The 24,883-nt window shown below is 36.2% G+C and overlaps 2 protein-coding genes across 2 annotated transcripts in view; both read left to right on the forward strand.

Annotated features, from left to right (window-relative positions):
- The first annotated feature begins 872 nt into the window (after nt 1–872).
- Nucleotides 873–8,227, forward strand: LOC146133225 (ras-related protein Rap-1b-like). Its single transcript, XM_083397081.1, has 3 exons — nt 873–1,038; nt 5,237–5,461; nt 6,328–8,227. The coding sequence occupies exons 1-3, from the start codon at nt 947–949 to the stop codon at nt 6,602–6,604; spliced, it is 594 nt and encodes a 197-aa protein (XP_083253207.1). The 5' UTR covers nt 873–946; the 3' UTR covers nt 6,605–8,227.
- A 5,173-nt stretch (nt 8,228–13,400) lies between these two features.
- LOC146133226 (uncharacterized) overlaps nt 13,401–24,883 on the forward strand; it is a 12,770-nt gene continuing 1,287 nt past the window's right edge. The window contains exons 1-14 of the mRNA XM_083397687.1: nt 13,401–13,518; nt 13,819–14,020; nt 14,689–14,822; nt 15,904–16,102; nt 16,401–16,637; nt 17,065–17,271; nt 18,182–18,340; nt 18,920–19,065; nt 19,395–19,533; nt 20,865–20,965; nt 22,500–22,720; nt 23,160–23,342; nt 23,533–23,997; nt 24,396–24,564. Of these exons, the coding sequence (XP_083253813.1) occupies nt 13,413–13,518; nt 13,819–14,020; nt 14,689–14,822; nt 15,904–16,102; nt 16,401–16,637; nt 17,065–17,271; nt 18,182–18,340; nt 18,920–19,065; nt 19,395–19,533; nt 20,865–20,965; nt 22,500–22,720; nt 23,160–23,342; nt 23,533–23,997; nt 24,396–24,564 (2,668 nt within the window). The 5' untranslated portion in view covers nt 13,401–13,412. The remainder of the gene's footprint in view (nt 13,519–13,818; nt 14,021–14,688; nt 14,823–15,903; nt 16,103–16,400; nt 16,638–17,064; nt 17,272–18,181; nt 18,341–18,919; nt 19,066–19,394; nt 19,534–20,864; nt 20,966–22,499; nt 22,721–23,159; nt 23,343–23,532; nt 23,998–24,395; nt 24,565–24,883) is intronic.

The following is a 24,883-nucleotide window of genomic DNA, read 5'->3' on the forward strand; positions in this document are numbered from 1 at the left end:
AATTCTCCGGCTAAAGGGTCACAAATATGCCACTTCCGGCTTTTTTGTATCACCCTTTAATGTCAGAAAACAGTAAAATATGACGTTTTGTTATGTTGAAACAATATTTTGTATTTTTCTCCATTAACAGTTAGTCACGGTTAAAGAATGTTGTATATAGCACGACGTATGAGTGTGCGAAGTGTTACCGCACGGTTTCGATTCTTAAAATTTATTCACTTTCGAAAACTCCATAAGTTGCGTTTTTGTTAAAACGGTTTCTGTCTTCGCAGTTTACGCAATGAATTTGATGTTTCACGCTAATCATAAAAGAAAATCTGAAAGGGGGAAATAAGTGAACTACACATTTGTCTTCTATAGGCTGATAACTGTTAATAACCTTGGCAGGTCAGTTTAATTTTTTAGTGTGAGAAAAATGATTTTTTATTGTTGTTTGTCTTAGTTGTTTACAGCACTCAAATCAAGTCGAACACAACCTAAAGAAAAACTAAATTGTTTTATAATTAAGAAGAGACAAGAAAAAAAAAACGAATTTTTCCACTTTAAATTTGCAGATACGAAATGTAAAGAAATCTACTGTGCATAACAAGATATATCGTTTTAGGCAAAAACTGTAGTCAAGTCACGACGGGCGGTGAACAATCAATCTTGTGTTGTCGTACGTTTGTTCGCAAAATTCCACGGGAAAATGGCCATTCACTGTGGTGGTATTTTATGCTAGCCCTGGTGAAGCACGAAGTAAACAGTATATAGATCTTTGGAAAGGAGTTTATTTTATCCTTGTCTGCTTTTATTCTCAACGGGTCTCGGCCTCCTGCATTTGTTTTGGAAATATGTTTTAAATGTTTTGACTTATTTTGTTTAAGGTTTGGTGCCACAGTGTTAATTTCTTTTAACTAAATTTGAATAATAAAAATGGAAAACAAGTAAGCGACCCGGTAAAGCGATGCGGCATTACAAAATCGTCCTGTTGGGAGCTGGCGGAGTAGGAAAGACCTCCATGACCACTCAGTTCGTCCAAGAGAAGTTTGAGGAAAAGTAAGTTTGGCGATTGGTATTTTTCTAATTTCTGTTTTTGAACTATATAGATAATCAAACTAATCTAAAGGATTTAGATCAGGGGTTCTTAAACAGTGTCCATGATCCCGTTGGGGGTACGTAAGCTTGTTTTAAGAGGTTCACCAAGGTTTCTTGAACTATTAGTGATCATCAAGAAGCAATCAATGTTTTTTATAAATAAAAGATTTACTTAAAAATGAAACGATTTTGCACTGAATGTATTTCGATTTCATTTTATTTTACATTTTTTGGCCGAAACAATTAGATTTATGAAGTCTATTGATATTGTGACGTCAATTTATTACGTCATGTCTAAAAATTCGTTGACAATGGTCCATGCGAAGCAAAAAATATTTTTAGGAGTCCGCGGTAAAAAAAGTTTAAGAACCCTGTTCGAGATAGACATATGTACAAAAATGCTAAATCGCCACCGAAAATATTAGCTTGGCCAAATATTGTTGCTGTCACTAATTACCCGTGTATTATATTCCAGAACATACATTTTCCAAAAAGGTCCGACCTAGGCCATATATAGAACCCCGTACATTGAATGCGTTGGCTTTAACGGAAAACCAATCAACCACAAAGTCATATGGTTTCCGAAACTGTTTTGTTCCCATCAAGCGCTTATTGCCGCTATATCGTTTATAAATAAATCTCTTGCCCTAAATGACAATCAAAATCGAACAGCTTAGGTCTGCAAAAGACTATAATGCTGACTATAAGGTAAAAATCCAGCTGTCTTCACAAAGCCGAAACTTAGTTATGTTAAGATATTTTGACAAAGTGGTGATTTTCCAAACAACATAAAGTACTCTAATTTTAAATCGAAAAAGTCAGTTTCCGACCCTTGGGGTGAAAGTAGAAGGATTTTATTACCGCAACGATGGATAATTTTCTCATCGAAACGCTTCAAAATATTTCACAGATGACATCAAAAAATTACGTTATAACGCAATGGTTCTCAAAGTATGGGTCGCGACCCAAACATGGGTCGCGCAACGTCAAAAAATGGGTCGCTCTATGGTGATTCAATCTTGCGCAAACGAACTTTTTTCATTTCATTTTTCAAGTATTTTCAATTCAATCATGACTGAAACATTGCATCATAAGCATTTCATGTGGCTTCAACTCAGTAACCTGAGTTAAAGCATCATAAGTGGTTTTATGGACGTTTTGATGGCAGCCAACTACAGTATAGTCATAGCCAACTACAGTAGCTATAAGACTGGTGTAAGCGGTAGCCGCACATTTGCCTTATGACTTTGACTATTTCTTTTAGAAGATTATTCTGCTAGCTCTAATTACACACATTTATGGGCTGGTAAAAAAGGTACACACCCTCGTAAGAAATAACCTTGTCATACCAGTATGGCGTAGCTGCAAAACTTATTGTATCGGAACGCCGTTTTGGACGGTTCCGGCATAATTTCACCAGTGCCTAACTCTTAGTCTTACTTATGTCTATGTACATAGGCGCTATATAGATTGGGGTTACCATAACGATTTAGTAATATCGAGCGGTGATTTCATTATTCTAGTACAGGGGTTCTTAAACTGGGGTCCGTAGACCCCTTGGGGGTCCGTGAACTAATTTCAGGGGGTCCATGAAGGCCAAATTGAAATATTAGTGTGTGTTTAAAAAGTAATCAAATTAAAAAAAAGAGTATAATTAAAAATAAAACGTTTTACCACTGAATGTCAGACTCTATTTTATCACCAGCATTTTTCTGACAGGATATTTAATTGTGACGTCAATTTATGACGTCATTTTTGAAAATTTCTTGCCTACAGGGGTCCACCCTAACCAAAAGAAAAAATTTGGGGCCCGCGGTGAAAAAAGTTTAAGAACCCCTGTTCTATTATATAAACACAACATTCTCGGGAATTTCTTACGTTATATTAATCAATCGTGTTCTATAACAACATACAACTTTTGTCTACGCAAATGATTAGCGTACAATGCCTAATGAGATACGACAACTCTTTCAACATGCACAACCACACACACACACACTAATCCGGGATTCCACACTTTAAGGGCAATTACATTTGGCCGCATGTCCGCAATCGTTTTAATCATCAGTAAGAATGACCAAAGTTTAATACCTCACTTTGCATATGCATGAGCAGCTACTAAATTCGATTTAACTTTCTATAAACGAAACATACATTTTCAACAATCTTTTGAGGTTATGTAGAGAAGTCTGCCCTTATGGGACGTTCCCTGAGTCGGGACATTGCGGTTACTTCGACATGCTATTAGGTAGCGCTAAACGATGTATATTATTTAAATAGCCCCTGGTAACTACAATTTTAGCACAACATTTAGGTTGGTGGTCGCCGTTTTTACAATCTGTTAATCTAAAGAAATCAGTTTTTTTCTAAGTATATTTTTGTACTTTTATGTTGTTTAGTTCAATTCGTGTAATTTTTTTTTGTTTTAGTAATTTGTCTTATTCTAATAAACAGCCAGCATATCTTCTTTATATGGTCAAGAAGGCTGCGTAATTAAGACAGGACATTACCGTTTAACTAACTATTCTACATTTCGGATTTTGTAATTAGAGCTACGTATTTATTGATTTATATGTTACTCTTCGTAGCAGTGGTTCTCAACCTGGGGTTGGCGAATCCCTGGGAGTTCATAGGAAGATTTCCAGGGAGTCATTGGATGCATTCGGATTTATATATATAATTTTTTAAGAATGTCATAACCATGGCGAACTAAAAGGTTAAGATAAGATTTACACTATTACCACTTCATTTGGTGGCAAACTACCAGTAAAGGTTTAGTCCTATTTTTTGTAAATAGGAGTTGCTTAACATGGAAATGTTGGAAACCCTGAGATAATACTAAAATCTCTAAAACGATAGTACAACAAGAAACAAAAAACGAAATAAGAGGCAAAACCCATAGACTCTTTTATAACAGTTTCATTACATCCAGTATACACTTTTTTGTTGGAAGTCTGAATAATTGTTAAAAACACACAAAAAAAAACGTTCTTTCAACACTAATTGTGTACGTGTGATCAATTTAAATTATAGACGTGACCAATGCGACAAACGGACTATAACAAAATGTAAACTTCCCCAACTGGTTTGTAACAACCTTTCTACGAACAAATTGCCCACATCCGCAAGTTAATTTCTCTAGGCCACTGCTGAGTCACATGTAAAGGTGACTCAAAGCTAGGTATGTGACAGCAGGAAGTGGAACAGTGTGAAAACGTTCGCAGTTCGTGACAACGTTATAATTGGTGCCTGTCAACGCACTGCCAGTACAAAAGAACCAAGAAAATGACTTGACACCCGTACGCTTAGGTTACATATAGGCGAATAAAAACATCCCTACATATTTTTTAGGTTTTTTGTTTTATGTCTAGTATAACATTAACTTATCCCTTTGAAAAAGTTAAAAATTATATACAGCTTCAATGAAAAACGTCTGCTATGGGTTTTAAGATATAGTTAAATATGCCAAAAAGAACTAAAATGTATGGGTGAACATTTTGTTCGTAAATACTAAAAAACAGGCCGGCCGGCGGCCAGTAACACTGCAAACAATATTTTTGTCAAGATTTACATTTGTCTCGTTTCTGCTTTATGATCTACGCGCGATAAAGTCGATGTTGGGCTTAAGTTTGCCATCAAAGCGCCTTCAGCTCAATCAAATTGACGCACCCTAGTATGACAGCAACAAGCAAGGCTGCTAAGCTGGTTAAAATGCCCCGAGTCCGACACCGAGTCTCTAGTCCGACTCCAATTCTTCAGCCTGTATTTCACCCATTTACTTAAATAAAATAAATTGAAAAATCAGCAACCCACTCATATGGGTGTCATAGAATTCATCCACCCACTTTACATGATTAAAAAAGATTCTATATATACTATTCCACCTTTACAATTTACTGTTGGCGGCCATATCAGATTCAAAATTTGCTACTGCACATGCGCACGTCGGATTCTGCACTCAGAGAGTTTTACGTGGTCTTCTTACCCGAGTCCCGATTAATTAACCAACTCTGCGGAGTCCGGATTCCGACTTCGGCTCCACAGCCCTGATGAACATAACCTGTGATTACTTGCGCACGAATTGTGGCTTCGTTATACATTTGGCACAATTTATTTGCCATTGTAGTTGTAAAGTTTTAAAAACATTTGCGTCGCGCAGTTACGAGCCAACAATCGAGGAGATCCACAAGAAGACGGTGTCGGTTGACGGGGAGCAGTTTCTGCTTGAGCTGGTCGACACCGCCGGCATGGACCAGTTCACGCAAATGCGTGAGATGTACATCCGCAACGGCGACGGATTCATTCTGGTCTACTCCATCCTGGACCCGACCACCTTCGAGGACGTCAAGTCGATCCGCGAGCAAATCGTCAGGAGCAAATACACGTGAGACAAACAGGGCTGCGCGTTGTGTCTGACTCCCGATGACAGGCGTGTAAGGCCACTATAAGGCCTGCTAGCACGCCGGCAATTGTGGGACACTGATACCGAGTGACAATGCAAAACGTTTAGCATTCCATATATTATATATAGATATATATACTTGGGCACACTATACACGGATCTGTAATGTAGCTTGATAATAAATTGCAAAGCCAAAAAGGTCAAGTAGATCGACATCATCTTGATTATGTTGTCTTGTCATCATCTTTGATTATGAACACATTAACTGAAGATGATATAAGCTCGTATTGATATTGATCTACTCGACCTTTTTGGCTTTGCAATTTATTATTAACCTATATATATATAAATTTGCTAATTAAATAGTCAGTTTGATATTCGACATGCACAAGCTGTTCTGTGTCACCCTGAACGGCGTCTATTAAACCAAATCGCTAAAAGAGCTTCGGCTATTGGTAACATCTATTTTAATACTGTATTGTATTGCCTGTGTAAAATCGCGCTAAGTTCAACTTTTTTACTTGAATTCTTGTTTATAAACAACAAAAAAGTTATATCATTACTGTACTTTTTTTGCGTCGATGGAAAAAATGTGAGATAGTTTTCTTTTAAGCATTCTGTCGAACTTACTCAGGGCAATAAAAAATATTTTGTTGGTGTAAAAAACATTTCCAGCCTTAGTTGGTTGACTTTGCCTTAGGACAATACCTCTTGCATCTGAGGTGGCCTATGCATGTTACACTTGAGTGTGTAAAATTGTTAAACCTTGAAATAATATTAAAATACCTAATCAATAATCAATTAAATTGTACGACGAAAAGGTAAAGCGTGTAAGTGTGTAATTGCAGCGAACAAGTTCCAATCGTTCTTGTGGGAAACAAGCGAGATCTCGCCGAAGCGGAACGACAAGTAGACGAAGACCTGGCATCACAGTGCGCCGCCAAGTGGCCACATTGTCGCTTTATAGAAACATCTGCCCGGGACCATTGTGAAGTCGAGGACGTTTTTCTCCACGTTTTAAAGGAGATAAGAAGCTTCGAAAACACTCGGAAAAATAGGGTGACTGCCCTCCACAAAGAGGCCTCCACGAGGCGAAAATCGAATGGAAGATGTAGCGTCATGTAACTTAATTAAGCTGATGACGACGCCAGTCTAGGTTAAACAAACATGACTGCGCACGTTTACGCCCTTGCGTCCCCAAAACTAAAACCTATAAAACAGTAGGGTAGCTACCGGCAGCAAAGTTCGAAAAACGATAAAATCTTGACCAAACCCCAGTTTGATAAATAAACAACCCACTTTCTAAAATTAAAAATATGAATAAATTGCTAACTTTGTTAGGAATTGACAAGCAAAATTCCGCGCCTGAGAATAGAAATTATGTTCAAAAGGTTTTTTCTAAATTTATACCTATTAATGTTGAGCTGCATTAAAAATGCCTTAACTTCTTAAATTCAAAAGCCTTGCGCGCGCGAAGTCTCTTATTTCCGATAATTACTATTTTTTAGGAAAATGTTATTTTATGTTGTTTCGCTGTGAAATGTCATGATTAAAACCAATTTTCTTTAGTTTTTTTTTATTATTTTTGATAAAAAAACATAACGATGTGGATAACATCGTTAATTGTTTAGCTTTAATTTTATTCATTGTAATTATTTTTTGCGCATTATCAAATATGTATATAAAACCAATACTTGTTTTTTCGTTTAATAATTCAAACTAAAAAAAGGTAAATCAAAAGAAAAAGCAAATTATTACCTAAAACAAATTTTAGGCTATAATAAGTTTTATGTGCATAGGTTAACACTTCCTTAATAATTTTTGCACTTTTTCTTGCGTATAGGTATTTGTTCTTGAGTATATAAAGAAAGTAAACCTACACTACCCTTTATAATTACTTTTTGGAAAAAAATTACCAAACAGAATATAAATTTTTGCATGAAATTACATTGGCACTAATTTATCCCATAATGTGGAATACCACACTAATAAAGATAAAAATACTTTTTGCAGTGCATCGTATATAAATGTGATTCAAATACAATTTAAGTAGGCCTACGCTCGTGGACCTTTTGTTACTTCAATATTTTGAACTTGAAAAGACCTATTCCAGATTGATGGTTAAATGTTTCCTTTTGCAATATGTAACTTTAATTAACAAAGTAGTTTAATTCCGTTTTTCACTTTGTACTGTTTTGCATCAGTTTTGTACTTTAGCGGTGTAATTTAAACTTTAAACGCAACATAACAGTAAAAATCCCAAAAAAAAAATTCATTTTTTATTTGACCAAACCTTTATGCTGGCTTCAAGTAAATACTTCCTTTCTTTTGCTGAATTTAAAACGAAAGTTTTAAAATACTCACGGGTAACAAACAGAAAGAAATATCAAAATTTGATCGTGGTCTGTAAATGACAAGTAATAGACAACCTATTGCCAAATGCAGAACATTAAAATCTTCGGCATATTTCTGTAGTAGGCTACGCCTTAACCACACTAGGTTTAACCACAAGATAGGTTGTATTAATGTTATGTTTAATCCTAAACTGGGTGATTATAACGGCACCATTAGCTATAAAAGATCTAAAATTGTTATGCTGTATTATAATAGATTTTGGTGGATTTACGGACCAATATAATTTGACTCGCAGGCAACTTGTGTGAATGAATCTGGAAATATTATAACTATTAAACGAAGTGTTTCTGTAAATATTTTCAAACTGTTCACTTACTGGCTAACAGCAACAACAGAGCATAGTGATACGAATAATTACCAGACTAAAATGGCTGTAACTTCGTCAGGTTCAAACTACACTAAGCGGCGCCCAATTTGTGATATAGTCGGCTAATTGAAATCGTACACAAGACGTTTATACCATTGTATTGTAAATAAAGCAGGGAGTCTAACCGTTTGACTTTTCCGGTTCAGGTTCGTTACGGTCTCAAGGATTTTTTTTTTTTGAGCAACTTAAAAGTTCCGGTTCAGCTTCGGTTCGACCATCGTTATTTCAAAACCGGTTCATAAAGTTCCGGTTCGGATACAATATAAGTTGCGTTAAATATAAAAATGTGGGTCAATAAATTTAGAGAATTATCTTTGAATTCAAGTCATTTAATCTAAGTTACGTGACGTATTAAAAAAAAAGAAAATCATTATTGAAAATCTGAAAAAAAATCATCGTTTTATTTAATCAATAGTTGTGACGTCATGCTAGAGTAAACCGCTTTTGTTTACAAATTCGGGTTCGGTTAAGGTTCATGTTGTTTTATTCGGTTTAGTTGCGGTCTAGCTCCTTAAAATCTTACAAATAATGGTTCAGGTTCGGTTACGGTTCGGAAAAAATTAACCCAAAACCAGTTCATAAAGTCGGCTTCAACCCGGATTATATCGGAATAACTAAACGTATGAGGGCGGTAGAGCTAAGCGTACGAGGCGGGTTAATTTATTTTACGTAAAAGATCGGGAAAAGTGAGACACCTTGCTTATGTTTGACGACATGATAGTTGATTTCTAGGAAATCACGACCGTTTGCACTTCCTTAACACAAGTTTTTTTTTTAGTAAATAGTCGTCCGGCAATGGTGGGCCGCGAAGCTGCAGACTATATGATTCACCGAAAAAAAACGTGAAACCATTATTTTATTGTAGTTCAATTTCAAAACAGAATTCTACAATTCATTATTAGATTACGCGCAAGAGACATGTCAATTTACTCGATATGTTTGGCTTTGCAAATCGTTTGTTTAAAAATTCAAACAATGGATGGTAAACGATTAAAAACAGGTACTTAAATTTGGTGTCCTCTTTTTGGCTTTCTACAGTGACCGAGCCACCATTAGGACAAGGTGCAGATAAACCTGAAGCACTTAAAACACAGGTGACAAAATAAACCAGTGAAGTGATGAAAAAACGCGTAAAAAGGTAAGAAACGTCTAATAAGTTTTGTTTGTTCAGCGATGATCCAGTTTAACACTCGTCAACAGCAAATTTTGAATAGAATTTTTTTTTAATTTTGCGTGCTAAGTGAGAAGTTAATTCCTAATGGGTTTTCGGCGCTGATTCTGAAACTGTCGTATTTTTCTAACAGGTTTTTGCGATATTTGCTTTTTAATTTTTTTAATGTTTAGCTAAAAAAATGGACAGACTGCGCATTGCGATGTATCCAATAGTAATCTCTACACGCACTTTTACATCTATCTCTGATTGACATCTTTGATAAAAACAGCATTAACGAGGATTTGTTATTAAAACTGTTGCTAAATATGGTATTCAAGTAGTTCATTTCAGATGTAGAGAGTATTTGAGGGCCGAGTATGAATGTTATTTGAGCCAATCCTATTTATGAGGGGTTCTTAAACTTTTTGAGCCGCGCACCCTTGACAAAATTAAAAAGAGATAAAACAGATATTAGTGTAAGAAAACGTTGATTTATTTTTTTTGTAGAGCGCTCCTTGCAAACCCTTCACGTCCCCCCAGTAAACCGCTACTAGTTAAGTTTGGTAATAAAAGATTTTAATGAGTATGATTGGTACTTCCTGTATAATAGATGTAATTCTGCTATATTTTTATGTTAATCTTATAGGACAAAAGACAACAACGAAGTATCACTCACATCTAAGTCAAAAAGTTGTTCAAATTGTACTTTGGCTTCTCATTATTATTAAACACCAAACGATTTCTGTTTTATAATGTTCACAGCCAACCAAATTTAAAGCGCGTACATAGCGTACATGCCAGCAATCATGAGCGGGCTTTTATTTCTAACAATTGGCTTCCAAGTTATCGGAAAAAGACAGACAGGGGAAGTGAGGCCTAGGCAGGCCGAAATATGTTTGTCCAAAGCGTTATGAAATTCGAAAGCGCACAGTCGGTTTATTCGGTTTAGGTTAAAGTAAAACCATTAGTTGTCAACGTTCATCGGTATGAGTTGGACAAATATAAAAGAACAGGAAGGATGCAGTCGACCGTATTGAGTAACGGGGAAATGGGAATGAAGAAGTTGGAGCTTACGTAAATGTAAAAAGGAAACAAGTTTAGCTTGATATGCCTCTTACCCTACAGAATTAGATAAAACCTTCTCTGATATTGAAGACAGATTATAGTCGATAGAATAGTATTTATTATTGGCCCTGATTTTCTATGGGAGTCGTAGATTTTAATAAAGGGTGTTGGCCATGTGTTTACCATTCATTAGCTGTAAGGGGCTTAGGTCATAGAGATGTTTGCTTGCCTCGAGATTTTTAAACCATTCTTAAATAAGATTTCTTCCTGTGGAATTACTTGCAGTTGATTTTTGTGGGCCTACCTTAAAATGGGGTAGGACCAGACTGTTTTTCTTGGGTTTCAAAACTATAATAGTTTAATAGTATCTTTCGTTCAAACAAATTGTAGAATCGATGTGCTATGCGGTATGTGGGCTTACTTCTATGGTTAGTACTTTTTTTCAAGAAACATAAAAAACATATTAACATACATAAAATTGCTTTCTTATGCATTCCCTTTGACAATTTCCGTACCTTAAACTTTTTAGCAGATTAGGTTGGCAAAACATTTGTATTTAAAAGGCGATTGAACTTCGAATTTCGAAGGGGTCATTATATAGACTCCATGTTGTGACGTAAACTAAATTTGTCAACGAGGGGTTCCAAAATTGTATCGAAGTGGAATAAAACGTTGTAAAATTTTGGATTGTAAACTCTTACACCAGGCGGGTGTAAGTTATGTTTTAACAAAACTTGAGGTGTTAAAAATTAGACTCACCACCTTAGCGAGATGAAGATACTGTTGATAGTGTGGGTTAAATAAAAAGTAACAAGCTCTAAACTGAGGTTCTAGTGATCGCGAGTTATCGGCGTGTTGCGTAATTGGAAAACTGTCATAATTTAACGGCACGAATGTTGCATCATCCGCCCAACTTCCACGATTTTGATTTATTTGCTTCCAATTTCGTTCGAAAATAAATTCAAACCCTTACAAATTACGAGTGCAGGAAGCATCACGATGTGAATGTGAACTATCGAAAACTAAGCGGGCGGCAAAGTGCGCGAAAAAGCAGAACTGGTGGTTTTGCTTTTAGAAAAACAGGCGCGATCTGGGTCCATCCGACTCTCAAAATACCCAGATTGGAAACGTATAAAATCATTTGCGTTGTAGCGAATAAATGTTACAAAGAGCATCCAAAAGCATTAGAAAGATTCTGTTGATTGGCGGTTAATTGTCATTTATCGCAGGCTGAAATTCATTTTAACATTATGAGTGGCAAGATGCTTCATTCACAAAGTTGCCTGGTTTTTGCCCTGATGCTGTCATCTCTTGCTGGATGTACTTTTTGTGAGTAAAACGATTAAACTTTGAAGCACAATAACATTGTCTACTAAGTGAAAAAAAATTAGAGATAACAATGTAAATAACCATCTTTAAAGATGAAACTAAATCTTTCTGTAGAGTATAAATTGGTATACAAAATATATATTTTTGCAGTAGCTTCAGCTGAGCACCTTAGAAAGAGCAAAAGTCTGTCATGGAGCAAGTGGACGCGCTGTAGTGTGACATGCGGCGAGGGTAAGCAGTCACGTGTTAGAATGACGTCACCAAGAGTGGAAACAAGACCTTGTTACAAGAAGTTTTGTCCAAGTAATTATATTTTTAATTTTTCAACTTACGTAAATGCTCAAGGTAAAATTGTTTGTTATTATTTACAGTTCACTTACAGGATAACGGGGCCTTAATAAGAAAATAATTTAAAATTTAGGAGCAGAGTTGTAAGACTTACGACAAATATTTTTCTGTAAGTACCCTGCCAAGGTACTCCCGGTGTAATATTATGAGGGTGCCATTATCGCTGGTCAGTAAAAATCACAAAATATAACCATTTGTACAATCAAGTGATTCTTAAGATTGCGGCGCCCTAAAAATATCATGGCACAATTTCTACCACTATATGCCAATTTGAGCCCAACATAAGTGAACAATCGTACTTATAGTTCTATTATACTCTGCAAAGAATGTGTAAATAACATAATAATATCAGTTATGTAATCGATAGGCGTATTCAAATATGCCATGTATGTCGACTTGGATATTTGTAATACTTAAAGGATATTTTACTAACTTAAAAATGCGCGGCAAAAAGCTATCGTGAGTAACTTGGTGTGCCGCAACATACAATTTCCGAACCACTGTTATGCACAAAGGTTGAACCAAAACGTACACTGATTTATTTATCTGTGTGTTTTTACCTGTCATCATGTGTGTGTTTTTTTCTCGTGTTTTCTCGCGTCGTTAACAAACGCTGCCAACTATCCCAGGTTACCTTTCGTGGCCGCGACTCCACTTCAGTGGCAAGTTTGTGGCGGATGTAAGCACCCTGAACAACATAGCGTGCAACTACGACAACAGGCATTTTACCAGCACCGCAATATCACGTTACAACCAGCGGCAACTTTCAAAAGTTAGATTTTGATTTTAAACTAGTACTTTACGAACTTCACTATACTCACGTACCATTTATTGAGTTGTCATATCATCAGCGTTTCTAACATTTCAGAACCTGTTAATAAACATTAAAGGGAAAAACTGTTTAACGAATACAATTTAATGAGATTTAAATACAACTTTTATTAAGTTTTTTACTAAATAAATAAAAGACGTAAAATGCATAAGGTTTCCTTTCTTCGACCAGTTGGTGGAAGTGAGAAATAACTTTTCTCACTGCACATCAAGGTGATATACATGAACATCATTACGGAAACCGACTCTTACAATATAGAGAGTATATGAAACACATCATCGCACCTTCAAATGTGGAAAGAAAATTGCACAAAAACTCTAACATGTTGGAATTAGAAAAATGAAACTTTCACAAGCTGCATAATTAAAACCAGAACCACGCGAATTTCACCTCTTACGAAAACCAGCAAGACAACTGGAATGCGATGGGCAGCGGTCACTTCTACTTCGTTGGAACTCGCATCACTTCAATTTGCACAAGCCCCAACAGTTGCAGCACAAAGGCACCTATAACCAAAAGTGTTCTGCGAGGTAAAAACAACTTTTTGAAAATTGCGACTGAGTCGTGGGCTGCAAAAGCATTATGTAGTTGCGCTCTCATGTTAAGCCTGACGGAAACTATGTTACGCAATTAAGTAACCCTAATCTTATTGGTCACATGTTATTGAACTTTGAATCGATTATGTATAAACTGCCATGATAAGTTTGAGAAGTGTCTTTACATGGTCTATGTTTTGTTGAAGGATTATGAGATGGATTGATACATAGTCTACTATTTTTATTTCTTTGCTCATTGGAAAAGTTTACCGCTTTACGATCTTATTTTTGCAGAGGCTGAAAGGGCCCAGATGGTTACCCCTCACCCATATGAGCAGATCGCTTGCGAGGTTTGGGGACTAACCATACAGATCCCGGGGGTGTTGGAAGGACGGTATAAACCGGCCTGCAATCAGGTGGAAGGAAGTAGGTGCAAGCGGGTGGTTGATAAATTCACCAAAGGATACTCGTTTTGCAACCTGGCGCGTTTTAAAAGGTAAGAATGATTATTACATTAAGCATGCGTAGAGCATTACCCTAAACACCCTGGGCGGTATAAAGCGCGGTTTTTGATACTTTTATCTTGCGCTGCCCTTTTTATATATATTATCTGTCAAATTATTAAAAAAATGTTGCGTGGACGGTTAAAACGTTCTTACAGACCCGCTGGGGTGCGCATAAACCACTTCTTAAGCAATGGAGTTACACACTAGCGTAACAGGTTGTTTCAGCAATAACAAGATCAAGTAAAATTCACAGTGTCATATGGTTCAAATAACATTTGAAAAAACAGTTAACAAACCTTTAAAAATAAAATGAAATTAGTAAACGCAATCACTAACACTATGATTAACAGAATCGTTACTATTGTTTTAAGTTCTCCAAAACATTTGTCTGCATGTTTATTTTTTTCATTTTTGTGTTGTTTTGGAACACATCCAGCCTAATAAAATTATTGTGTAGATTCACTTCCACCGTCAGTGCTACTAAATCAGTTGAAAAATTCCCTTTCAATGCTAGAATTTTTTTTTTAATATGGCTGTACGTAAATATAGAACTTATTCCAATAAACACATATGTTTAAGATGAATTTTTTGGCAACAATTGCGCAACATACTTTGTGTTTTTTTGCAATAATATTACGACATGCATTACTTTTTCCAGCGTTCTACGCAACATCACTTGGTACAGTGAATTTCACAAGCGGCTATTTCATAATGCCACGAGTCTTAGCATTACGATGGTGATCGACCATTTTAATCAGATAGCCCGCTCTGGCAATGTGTCAGGAACCATAGGTAAGAAAAAAAGATGAATGTTTGCCTTACACCTAAGACATATATATAACTATTTGAGTTTCTCGTGGAATAAGTAGAACTATTATAGATGCTAGGTAATCTCTAGTACTAAAATTTGTTGAATAATTTTTTGCTTCTATGGGATAGAGCAGTAAATCCCAAACTGCGTGCCGCGGCACAATAGTGTGCCTCGAGAGATTGTAAAGTGTGCCGCGAACCTTTTTTAAAATTGGAAAATGTAGTTTTTGTAGGCATACACGCAAGCATTTTTGACTTAAATACGCACTATTTATTACAAACTATTCATATTGAGACATTTACATGTAGTTTGTCGTGTGTTAAGAGCGGCTGAAAAGTTTCTATATTGTTTTTCTGTTAAAAGTGTGCCGCGAAATATTAAAGATTTTTTTCGTGTGAGGCGAGCCCAAAAAACGTGGAAACCACTGGGATAGAGGCTTAGCGTGCAATACATTAACACTATTATTTCAGAAGAAAAAAGTTACAGGTGTTTAACCCAGGGCTGCGGAGTCGGTTAAAAATAACTCGAGTCCGACTCCCGAGTCCGACTTCGGCCGAAAAAATAAACACGAGTCCCGAGTCCGACTCCGGTCAAATGTGCGATTTTGTCAAGTCCTGAGTCAGGCCCGGACTCAGGACAGTAACTAAAATAACATTGATTTTCAGCAATCCACCTATATAGGGGTGTCGTATAATTTATTCACTCACAAAACATGGTTGGAAAATATTTCACCATTTGCTATAACACTTTTACAATTTCCATTTGACGGCCATATGAGTTTTAAAATTCGGTACTGCGCATGCGCATGTCGGACTCGGGACTCGGGTAGCTTTACAAGGTCTTACTCGATCGACTCCCGAGTCCGACTCTGACTCCGCAGAAAATGCTTTTGGCCCTCAATCTCAATACTCCTTACCGAATGTAGAACCAAGTATTATCTAATTTAAGAAGTAAATTGACAAGTCATGTATCGATCCATAAATGGGTTAAACAACTTGAATGGAAATAAGTGCAGCGCGGGACTAGATTACATTTATTTAAAAAAAATGTTTTTTTGTACAGGTCTGACTTCTGGCGACGACTCACTTGAAGCGATGGCATCACGGCTTATGATGCCGTTTGGAGATGCTGTGCAGACACCGTTTTACCTTTACAAACATAAGAAAATTGTTTGCATTGACATGGGAGGGGCGTTGCTCGCGTACGACAATGGCAAACCTAAGTCGAAGGGGGTTTTTCTAGCTGTTAAGGTCCAATGCCGGTAAAGTTACTTCATAATAGTGTAATAGAAAGGCTTTTATATTTTATTTCAAATTATATTTTCTTATTTTATACTTACAAATATTTTCTTTTCAGTGGCGGTTATTCTAATGTTTCTCTAGTTCTACTTTTATAAATCTTAGATTTTGATAAAATGAGTTGTCCAATAAATATATTTTCTTATTAAGATAACGACCAACCCAAATTTGGACTGATACACTTTCATATTCTTTACCGCTGAAATATGAAAGGCGTACGAAACCATCAGATCTTTGTTGATCAAAATATACGTTTGCTAGATTTCCATATTTATACGCCACCTATGTGTGCTACAACTCAGTGGTGTCTGCAGCTGGAGATACCTACTACATTCTACAAAAGCTCACTACGAGTTACCTGGACGCCAAGGGAGACTGGTACTGGCTAAAAGGCGGAATTCTGGACGTTAGCCTTTCGCATTTGCCTTCCAGCGTTTTTCGCTTGCTTGAAAATCACAGGCTGACGATATTGCAAAAAGCTAAGCGTCGCAGTCACAGGTGAAATACGCAATCGATAGCAAAACATCTAGAGATATGTAAAAACTTATAAATTATAGTCATACAACCAATGCAAGGTTTTACACTAAGGGTGGTCAGTCAATCCAAGACCTTTTCCAAAAAAAACACATATCTTTGCTTAGCTAGATCTATTGTAAATGTTACACATCAACAACAATGTATATATCTAGGAATTATGAACGTGTTTTTTCTTTAAAAATCGATGCATTTACGTTGGTAAAGCTTCTGGCATCTAATGAAATAATTGACCAGAAACACTTTTGAGTCAGAATCGGCATAGCATAAATAAAAATGCAAAATACTCTGTATCAATGATCAATCAAAATGGGTTACATATGGTCGATATATCGGTACATCGTCGGGCATCCTTAACAAGAATCGCTACCAGAGTAACGTTTTATTTTAGTTTCTTCAGGATACTTGTCGAAGAACCGAAGTATGGCATGAACGTTGGCGTCTTCAGTTCGGTTATTCAACGATTAAACGTCAATCAAAGCGTCGTATACAAAACATTCGCTTCAAAGTACGGCAAACCATTAAAAAATGTCCATCTTTCCATGGGATTACTACCGGGAAAAGAAATTTGTGATTGTGGATTCGAAGGTTGCACGTAGTAAGTTAAGGTTTTTCGTCGAACTTACAAACAAGCTAGATATTATAGGAGTGATAGCACGACAACAATGGACAAGTAAGCACGTTTTGCAATCCTGCCTATCTGTATTTATTTATTTATCGTGTACCAACCGAACACCATTGAGGGTTTTACCAAAATGTCACAAACTAGAACCCCAAAATAATACTTCTTTTAACAAAAAATATGTACTATTTTATATTGTGTTTTGAGACATCAGTAATGGTACAGTGCGCAAAGTCGAAAAAGGGCCGAAAAACACAACGTTAGGAATTAATTCTGTGCATGTGGGAAAATGCCATTTAGTGACTATTAGGCAGTAACTTAAAGCACAACAATGAAATAATTTGATAAACTTTCTGCAAATCAGCAAGGTTTTGTGTATTGGTATTGTTAAAGCTATGTCTGCCTATTAACTTGGCGTTGCTAAACATACGGTAAGAAGCAAATTATTTTAAACCGTGACCGTTTAAAAGTAAAAAAAAGATTACTTTTAAGAGTATTACTCCACCTTTCTCTCAGAAATAGAGCCATTTTTTTCTTTCACGGAGAAAATAAATTATCCCGACGCCTTTCGCTTGAGATAAGGAGCGCCTTTTTACACTGCTCAAATTGTTGTAGACATACCGACTGACCAACAAATATCGACAAATCTAGATATTAGGATTTTTGTCATGAGATATTTTAAAACTGTTTCGACATTTTGATAAAACCAACCAACAAAAAACAGTGTATTATTTTTGGTTTGTTATAATAATTGTTGTAGTTTTCTCCCTAATTATTTTTATTGCAAAATATTGTTTGTTTAGTTAGGCTGCTTAATTACGGCGAACTCTACACAGTAAAAAAACACATCCCTTCAGAATTAACCTTGTGTCAATTATTCATTCAGTCGGACAGCAGTGCCCGCGGAATCAATTCGCATCAGTAGTGATAATTCGTGGACCGGAGCATCTGGCATAAACTCCCACACGGTGTCTCTCGTGAGCGATCCTGGCAGTAACGGTTGCGGCATCGACGGTCAGGTCTACTCGTTGTACACCAAACTGAAGTGAGAGCGATTTTATCTAGTATTGAAAGGTGTAGTGATGACGCGCAAGATAGTGCGGCATAATTATACTCGTGATTTCGCATATCTTGGATTTCGTTAAAAAATGTAAAAGTTAGACAACAATAAATTGGATTTTACAATTTGTTACTATAATTTCAAGTTTATAAATGCTCTATCACAGTAAAACGATTTTATGTTCTGCTCCCGATTCACCTGTACTGTCCTATAATAATTTACTACTCATCAAAAAACAAAAGTAATAAAAATATGGTGTTTGATAGGTGGTCTACAGCTAAAAAGATTTTTTTTAAAGTTTGCCAAAATGATTACTTGAACTTCAAAAATTTGCTATGGAAACTTTTTAACAACATAGTTTTGCGTCCTATCGGGGGGCGTCATGACCTGTTGTTGTTCTATGTGTGGGTGTTGTATTATTCGTGCACTCAATTTTGCGTCGGTGTTACCAATATTAATTTCGAATTAATATAGTTATGGTGATACCCAGTATAAAGCGACTCGCCAAGTTATTTTTCTATATTTGTTATAAGATCCACCTTTTAATTGGGGGTATTTTTGCAGGTATGATATATTAGGCGAAACCGTGAACTTTTGCAATCCCGATGGTGCCACCGATTGCAAAATCGGTCTGGATAATCAATTGACGCAGGTTCGAGCATTTAGCGAAGTCGAGGTGCCAGATTGCCCGGGATGGCTTGACATATCAGGTGAAGTTAATAGTTTTCGTTAGCTTAACTGTTATTGATCCAAAGAAATATATTATTATCCTCAAAAAGAATATCCTGTAGCTATTGGCTTCATTTTACATTAAGGCAATTTAAAGAGTGAGGTTAATCCAATCAACAACGATAAGTGTTTTATTGCCTATTCATAAAAATCTAATAATTCTTCCTAAAAAAATTGCAAATATATACCGTTAACATAAATAAACAACGTTTTTACAATTATGTTTTTAATATATGTTGTTGCATGTTTGTGAAATGAATTGAATAAATAATGTTTTATTTTTTATTTTAAATCCCTATAATGGCTTTAGGTATATTTGAGCAATACTACAACCTGTATCCTGTAATGTGGCGAAACGGAATTATTGACTTACATGCGTACGGGGAGGTAAAACAGAAAGCGCGACTCATAAAGACTGCCATGTTTGATCTAGATTTTTCTCATCCACGGTAAGCGATTACTTGCTATAAAACAGTGGTTCTTAACCTTGGGTAAATTACCCACATGTGGGTAATTTCAGGATAGCAGGTGGGTAATCAGCTCAACCAGAATATTTAGAATTATGGTTGTAACAAACAATGTCACAGCTGTAAGTGCCTAAAGGCCCGTTTACACTACAGCTGCACTGAGCGGAGCTGAGCTGCACTGGGCGTGGAATTGTTTTCACTACAGCTGCAGTGAGCTGCGCTGGGCGTAAAAATCGCGACAAAACGTAATGTTTTTCTATAGCTGCACTGGGCTTGAGTTTAGCAAAGCGTGGAAATCGCTCCAAATCGTATTTTTTTTTTCAGCTGCACAGGGCTTGAGTTTAGCAAAGCGTGAAACGCTTTAGCAAAGCGTGAAACGCTTGCCACAATAGAATTTAAATGCAAATTACGCCCAGCGCAGCTCAGTGCAGCTGTAGTGTAAACGGGCCTTAAGTGGTAAGTTGCTTTATTACTTGCACTTTTTTTTGATGTTTTGAGTCCTTTTGAAACAAGCACAAGGATATTTTATCATTTTTACAATTGTTTTGTCATAGTGATAATTAATTTTTGGGGCCGGTTTACGTAGTTTATATTTATGTGACGTAATAGTAAGATTTTCTTGTATCGCTAAGCAGGCTAGCCTAGTTATTTTTTCATTATCAGTTTTCTGTTAGTGTTTATTTTTGAAGGTATTCTTAGTAGTTATTTGGAGTAGTTCACAGTGGCTATAAGTGTGCATTTAGAGCTAGTGTTGAGATGAGCGAGCTATAATTTGTTAAATAACACTGTTTTATATTTTTAGTATGGTAAAATAGCAAAATGAATAAAATTACATTTTGGGTAATGGGACCTTGATCTGGACCAAAATGGGTAATAAGGGAAAAATGGTTAAGAACCCCTGCTACAAAATAAACGCATGATTTTTATTAATCCAAAAACAGTTCCTATGGTAATTATTTTTTCTCGAAGTTGTTCGCGTTTTTCTTTCTTTTTCCTTTGTAATTTGCCAGATATTGTATTACTAGCGTTCGACGTCATTCACAATGAAAAAGGCGATTTGAATATGTGGCTGAAACGTAAAGAAATATAATTACCAAGGGAGCTGTTTTTGAACAATATAAAGTCTGGTAGCAACAGTATTATTTCAAACTCCAATCGATAGAAATTGTGTATAATGTATAGTAATTCAACTTTTGGTAGTTATTCTAAAGTATTTGTGAAACGAAATTCTGACAGCCATGTGAACAAATACTGTGGTGAAGTCGCAAATGTATTTATTTTTTTATTTCTTACAACGACTACTGTCCTGTTAGATACATGCCAGCCACGAGGGACTTGTCCCTTAGTAAGCAGAAGCTCATTTGGAATTGGATGCAATGCGGAATGCAGTTTGACACACGAAATAAAACACGCGGTTTGTACATCAAAAATAGTTCTAGCAACATAAATATACCTAATGATATTTAATTCCACGTTCGAAGTTTAAATTTATAGTTCATTTTAATACCAATACTTATTAATTATCCTAATATCCTATACAATTTTCTGCCTAAATAAAGTGGGTTTAAATCAAAACAAAAAATTTAGTACTGGTTTAATTTTAGTGTTTATATGATATGACAGTGTTTCCCAAGTTATGAGTCTCTGCTTATTCTTTTGGTTCTCTTGTCAAAATACAAAAAAAACCTTAAAGTTTATTATAGACAAAGTTAAAAACAAATGATGAATATTAAGAAAGTGGTGAACGTCACGCTTGACATAGAGTTGTTACCTTATATTTGCAATTTGTCAACAAACATATTCCAATAAGTTGGATTCAACACGTGTAAGTTGCGGGGTGATTTTATATACACAATACACCAACAAAGACTGTAGGTGGTACGACTCGTACCCTACAAAAATGCTTTGTTTTAAGTTTTTCAAACAGAAATAACCTATTTTATAGGATATTAACCTATTCTTCCTATAAACAGAATATTAGTTTACCCAGTTGTTATACATATAGTTAAAATTACCGAACTGAATGTGACTTGGTTACCTACTTTACACAACGTATATCAGTTTACCACATATAAGGTATTTTACGTCTAATAAACTGAAGTCACTTTTTCCCGCTTTAGCTTTTCGTAAAGCCTAGGACTAGAACTATCTGGAGTCTCGTAAATAATGAGTATCATCTTTGTATCAGCGTGAAAAATGATGTGGACAGGTTGTGTGCAGTAATATTTTCTTTTGTAGTATATGTTTTTCGTTTTGTATTTCGTCTATAATAGTGATTCGTCTGCAGCTCAGTTTTACCGCTTTTTTATTAAATATCTTGCTACATAACCCTTTCTCAATTAACACCTCTTAAACTACCAAGTTTAACAGGATAAATGCATAATATGACTTTTGAGCTTGGCGAAAAATTATACGTTTTATTTGTAAAAGCATGCAGCTTTGGGAGCTAGCAGCTAGTTTGCTAAAACACCTCGATGTTTTGACGTAGGCCACGTCTCCTTTAATTAAAAAGTTTGCCAAGTTAAACTACGTTAATTTCGGACGTCATCTTGAAACAACTTTAAATCCCAAAAAACAAATTCCTGAATTTCCTCTTTATTAGATGAGGCCTGGGTTGCCAGATTTGCATTGTTTGAAACTTTCGAAATTTTTCGGAACAAAGAAAAATATTGGCAACCACTGGGGGAGTGGTATTTTACTCAACCCAACCTTTACCCTGCTAAAGTGCTTTCATAGATGCATAGCATTCTCATAACCGAATATAATGCAAACATGTGATTCAGAAATAGTATAACACATAACAGATTGCTCCAAATTTTGCTTCATTAAATTTTGTTTAAAATGTCGAAATCGGATTGAAAGCCATATTTAAAAAAATTGATATAAACTGTAATAGTATTTCGTAAGCAGTAAAACGACCATTAATCGTTTTGTTTCAAACCCGTCAGGAGAATGCAGCACCGATACCGTCAAGGAAGGCATAGTTGAATTGAAGGCCCTTATCCAAAAAATCGTCATGCTTGAACTTGCAACCATCCCCCCTTACTTCACGGCGTGGCTGAGTCTCAAGACGGAAGCCGCAAGAAACTATGAAATTGCGCGACGACTCAAGTCAATCTTTAGTGAAGAAATGCTACATATGTCCCTGGCGGCCAATATGCTGAATGCGGTGTGCATACGGGCTTAAAGTTATACATTTTTTCGTACCTATAACATTCCAATTTTGGAATGCATTCACAAGAGTTTTACTTTAAACGTTTATCATTTCGGATGACGTTTCTAATTTAATTTAAAATCATATAAAGATCGAGGCTCAAAACAGATACTTTTAAAAAAGGTTTATCCACAATCCGATGATATTTGGAGCTAACCATAAAAACATTCAAGCTAACAACTAAATGTAATTTACATAATTTAGTTCTATGGTACTTCTCAAAATAATAAAACTAATGCCCAATATGATTTATTGAAAACACACATTGCGTTTTACAATACGTCAGCACTTTGTAGTATTGCTTTTAGGTTCGTAAGCGTAATTTGATTGCATTTAACTCGAACCTTTACCAAAGTGACAGCCGAAATTAAATCCGGTTGTAACGTTCGTATAGATTGGAGGAACCGTAAACCTTACAAACATCAACGAACTGCCTTCCTATCCAACTCCGATTGGAAGTGGTTCTTTTTACGACATTTCAGCCAACATTCTACTTCCGTTGGAGCGCTTCTCCATTCCACTTGTCCGGGATGTATTTTCGAACGTCGAGATGCCAGCGTCAAAGGAAGATAGAAAGGTTTGGAGTAATTACATAATTATTTGTAGGGATTAGGCAATCATTGGTTGTGAAGAGTTGTACAGATGTTAGCTGCATTTCGTTGCCATTCTACAGAGTATCGGGTCGTAATGTTTTAAACCTCCCTAAGCAATAATGCTGTAATGGTCTGTCAATGCGTTTAAAGTTAAAGGTTTATTTATTGACTCAGACCGATCAGGCTTATTTTCCAATGCAGGAACTGCTGCGAGCAGCGCAACTCTGGAAGATTCTCTTTCAGTTTACGGACGAGAAACCTACGAATAAAATGGCCCTGCTCTTGGAGGAACTTGCCGAAAGTGATGAAATAGACGAAGACCCGCTTCAACTAGAAGCAAAACCCTATGATTCGTTGGAAGAACTCGAAACAAGGAGCTGGTTGGCGATATACGAATACGCAAGAAAGCGATTGGATGCGCATAGAAGCTCGTTGGCCGGCACTATCGGGGGCTTGTATGGCAAATTGTTGATGCATATCATACTACTTGAATCTTGTGCAAAGCTGTACGGTTTCGACGACGGAAGGTCGAATACCAACACTATCTTCGTCGGCAACTTCTCCAAACAACTGAATATAACCTCTTGGTACGACCCTTCCCAGAAATTCGCCCTGAACGAAACCATTGCATCGATGCAGGTATCGGATTGCAGTATGTGTGATAATTGTATTATGTCGTCAAAAGCAAATTGCATACGCTTGTTTAAAATGAAGTTTTGCCTCACTGAAATAATTTGTCAACCCAGCTGGTCACTGTTAGTTGGCATTTAATAGCGCCTAAATTTAGATTAACAGCAAAGTAAAGGAAACATTATAATTAGATGGTACTCCACAACACCAGTATTATAGTAAATGATCAAACTGCCATGACTGTCAAATCTGTTGTAGACTGTTTTATCATTTAAACGGTGCTAATTTGAACCATACCTCGCATAGAAGTTTGTTCTATAAAATTATAAGTAATATTACAATCGACAAAATAGACTCATATCCTACTCCATCATCCTTCGTCATTCGTTATATGCTACTTTTTCAAGGAACAAATGAGACAGGAAGAGCTTGAGATAACACAATCGCAATCCAGTTTCGTGATCAAGAATCCTATTCCTCCAGCTTACTCGAAAGATTCCAACCTGTCGATGCCCTTGTTCCCGATCTTCGATTTACGTACGGCAATTCAAGCGGTCGTTGAAATTGTCTATCAAGGTATGCAGTTAAAACAAACAGTTGAGTGATTCACAGCGTCGCAATCTATATTCGCCTCAGCGGTTACGCGCGCTCAACCACAGCCAGGCACTAAAGAAATTATGAACCATATATTGTATTGTCGGCCGATTTAGGATGTTGTTTACAATGTATTAGGGAAAAAAGTCTTGGTGCAAGTAAATTTTTTAAACGTTATATACAGAGTAAAATACAAACAACTGAATAAACGTAAAGCGTAACCTCAGTATGCAACACATTTTGATGGACGTTTCAGGCCTTATAAAGCGACGAACATAAAGCACTCTACCGCTATTGTTTT

Source organism: Ascidiella aspersa, chromosome 9 (genome assembly GCF_963924565.1).
Source record: "Ascidiella aspersa chromosome 9, kaAscAspe10.2, whole genome shotgun sequence".
Classification (NCBI taxonomy): Eukaryota; Metazoa; Chordata; class Ascidiacea; order Phlebobranchia; family Ascidiidae; genus Ascidiella; species Ascidiella aspersa.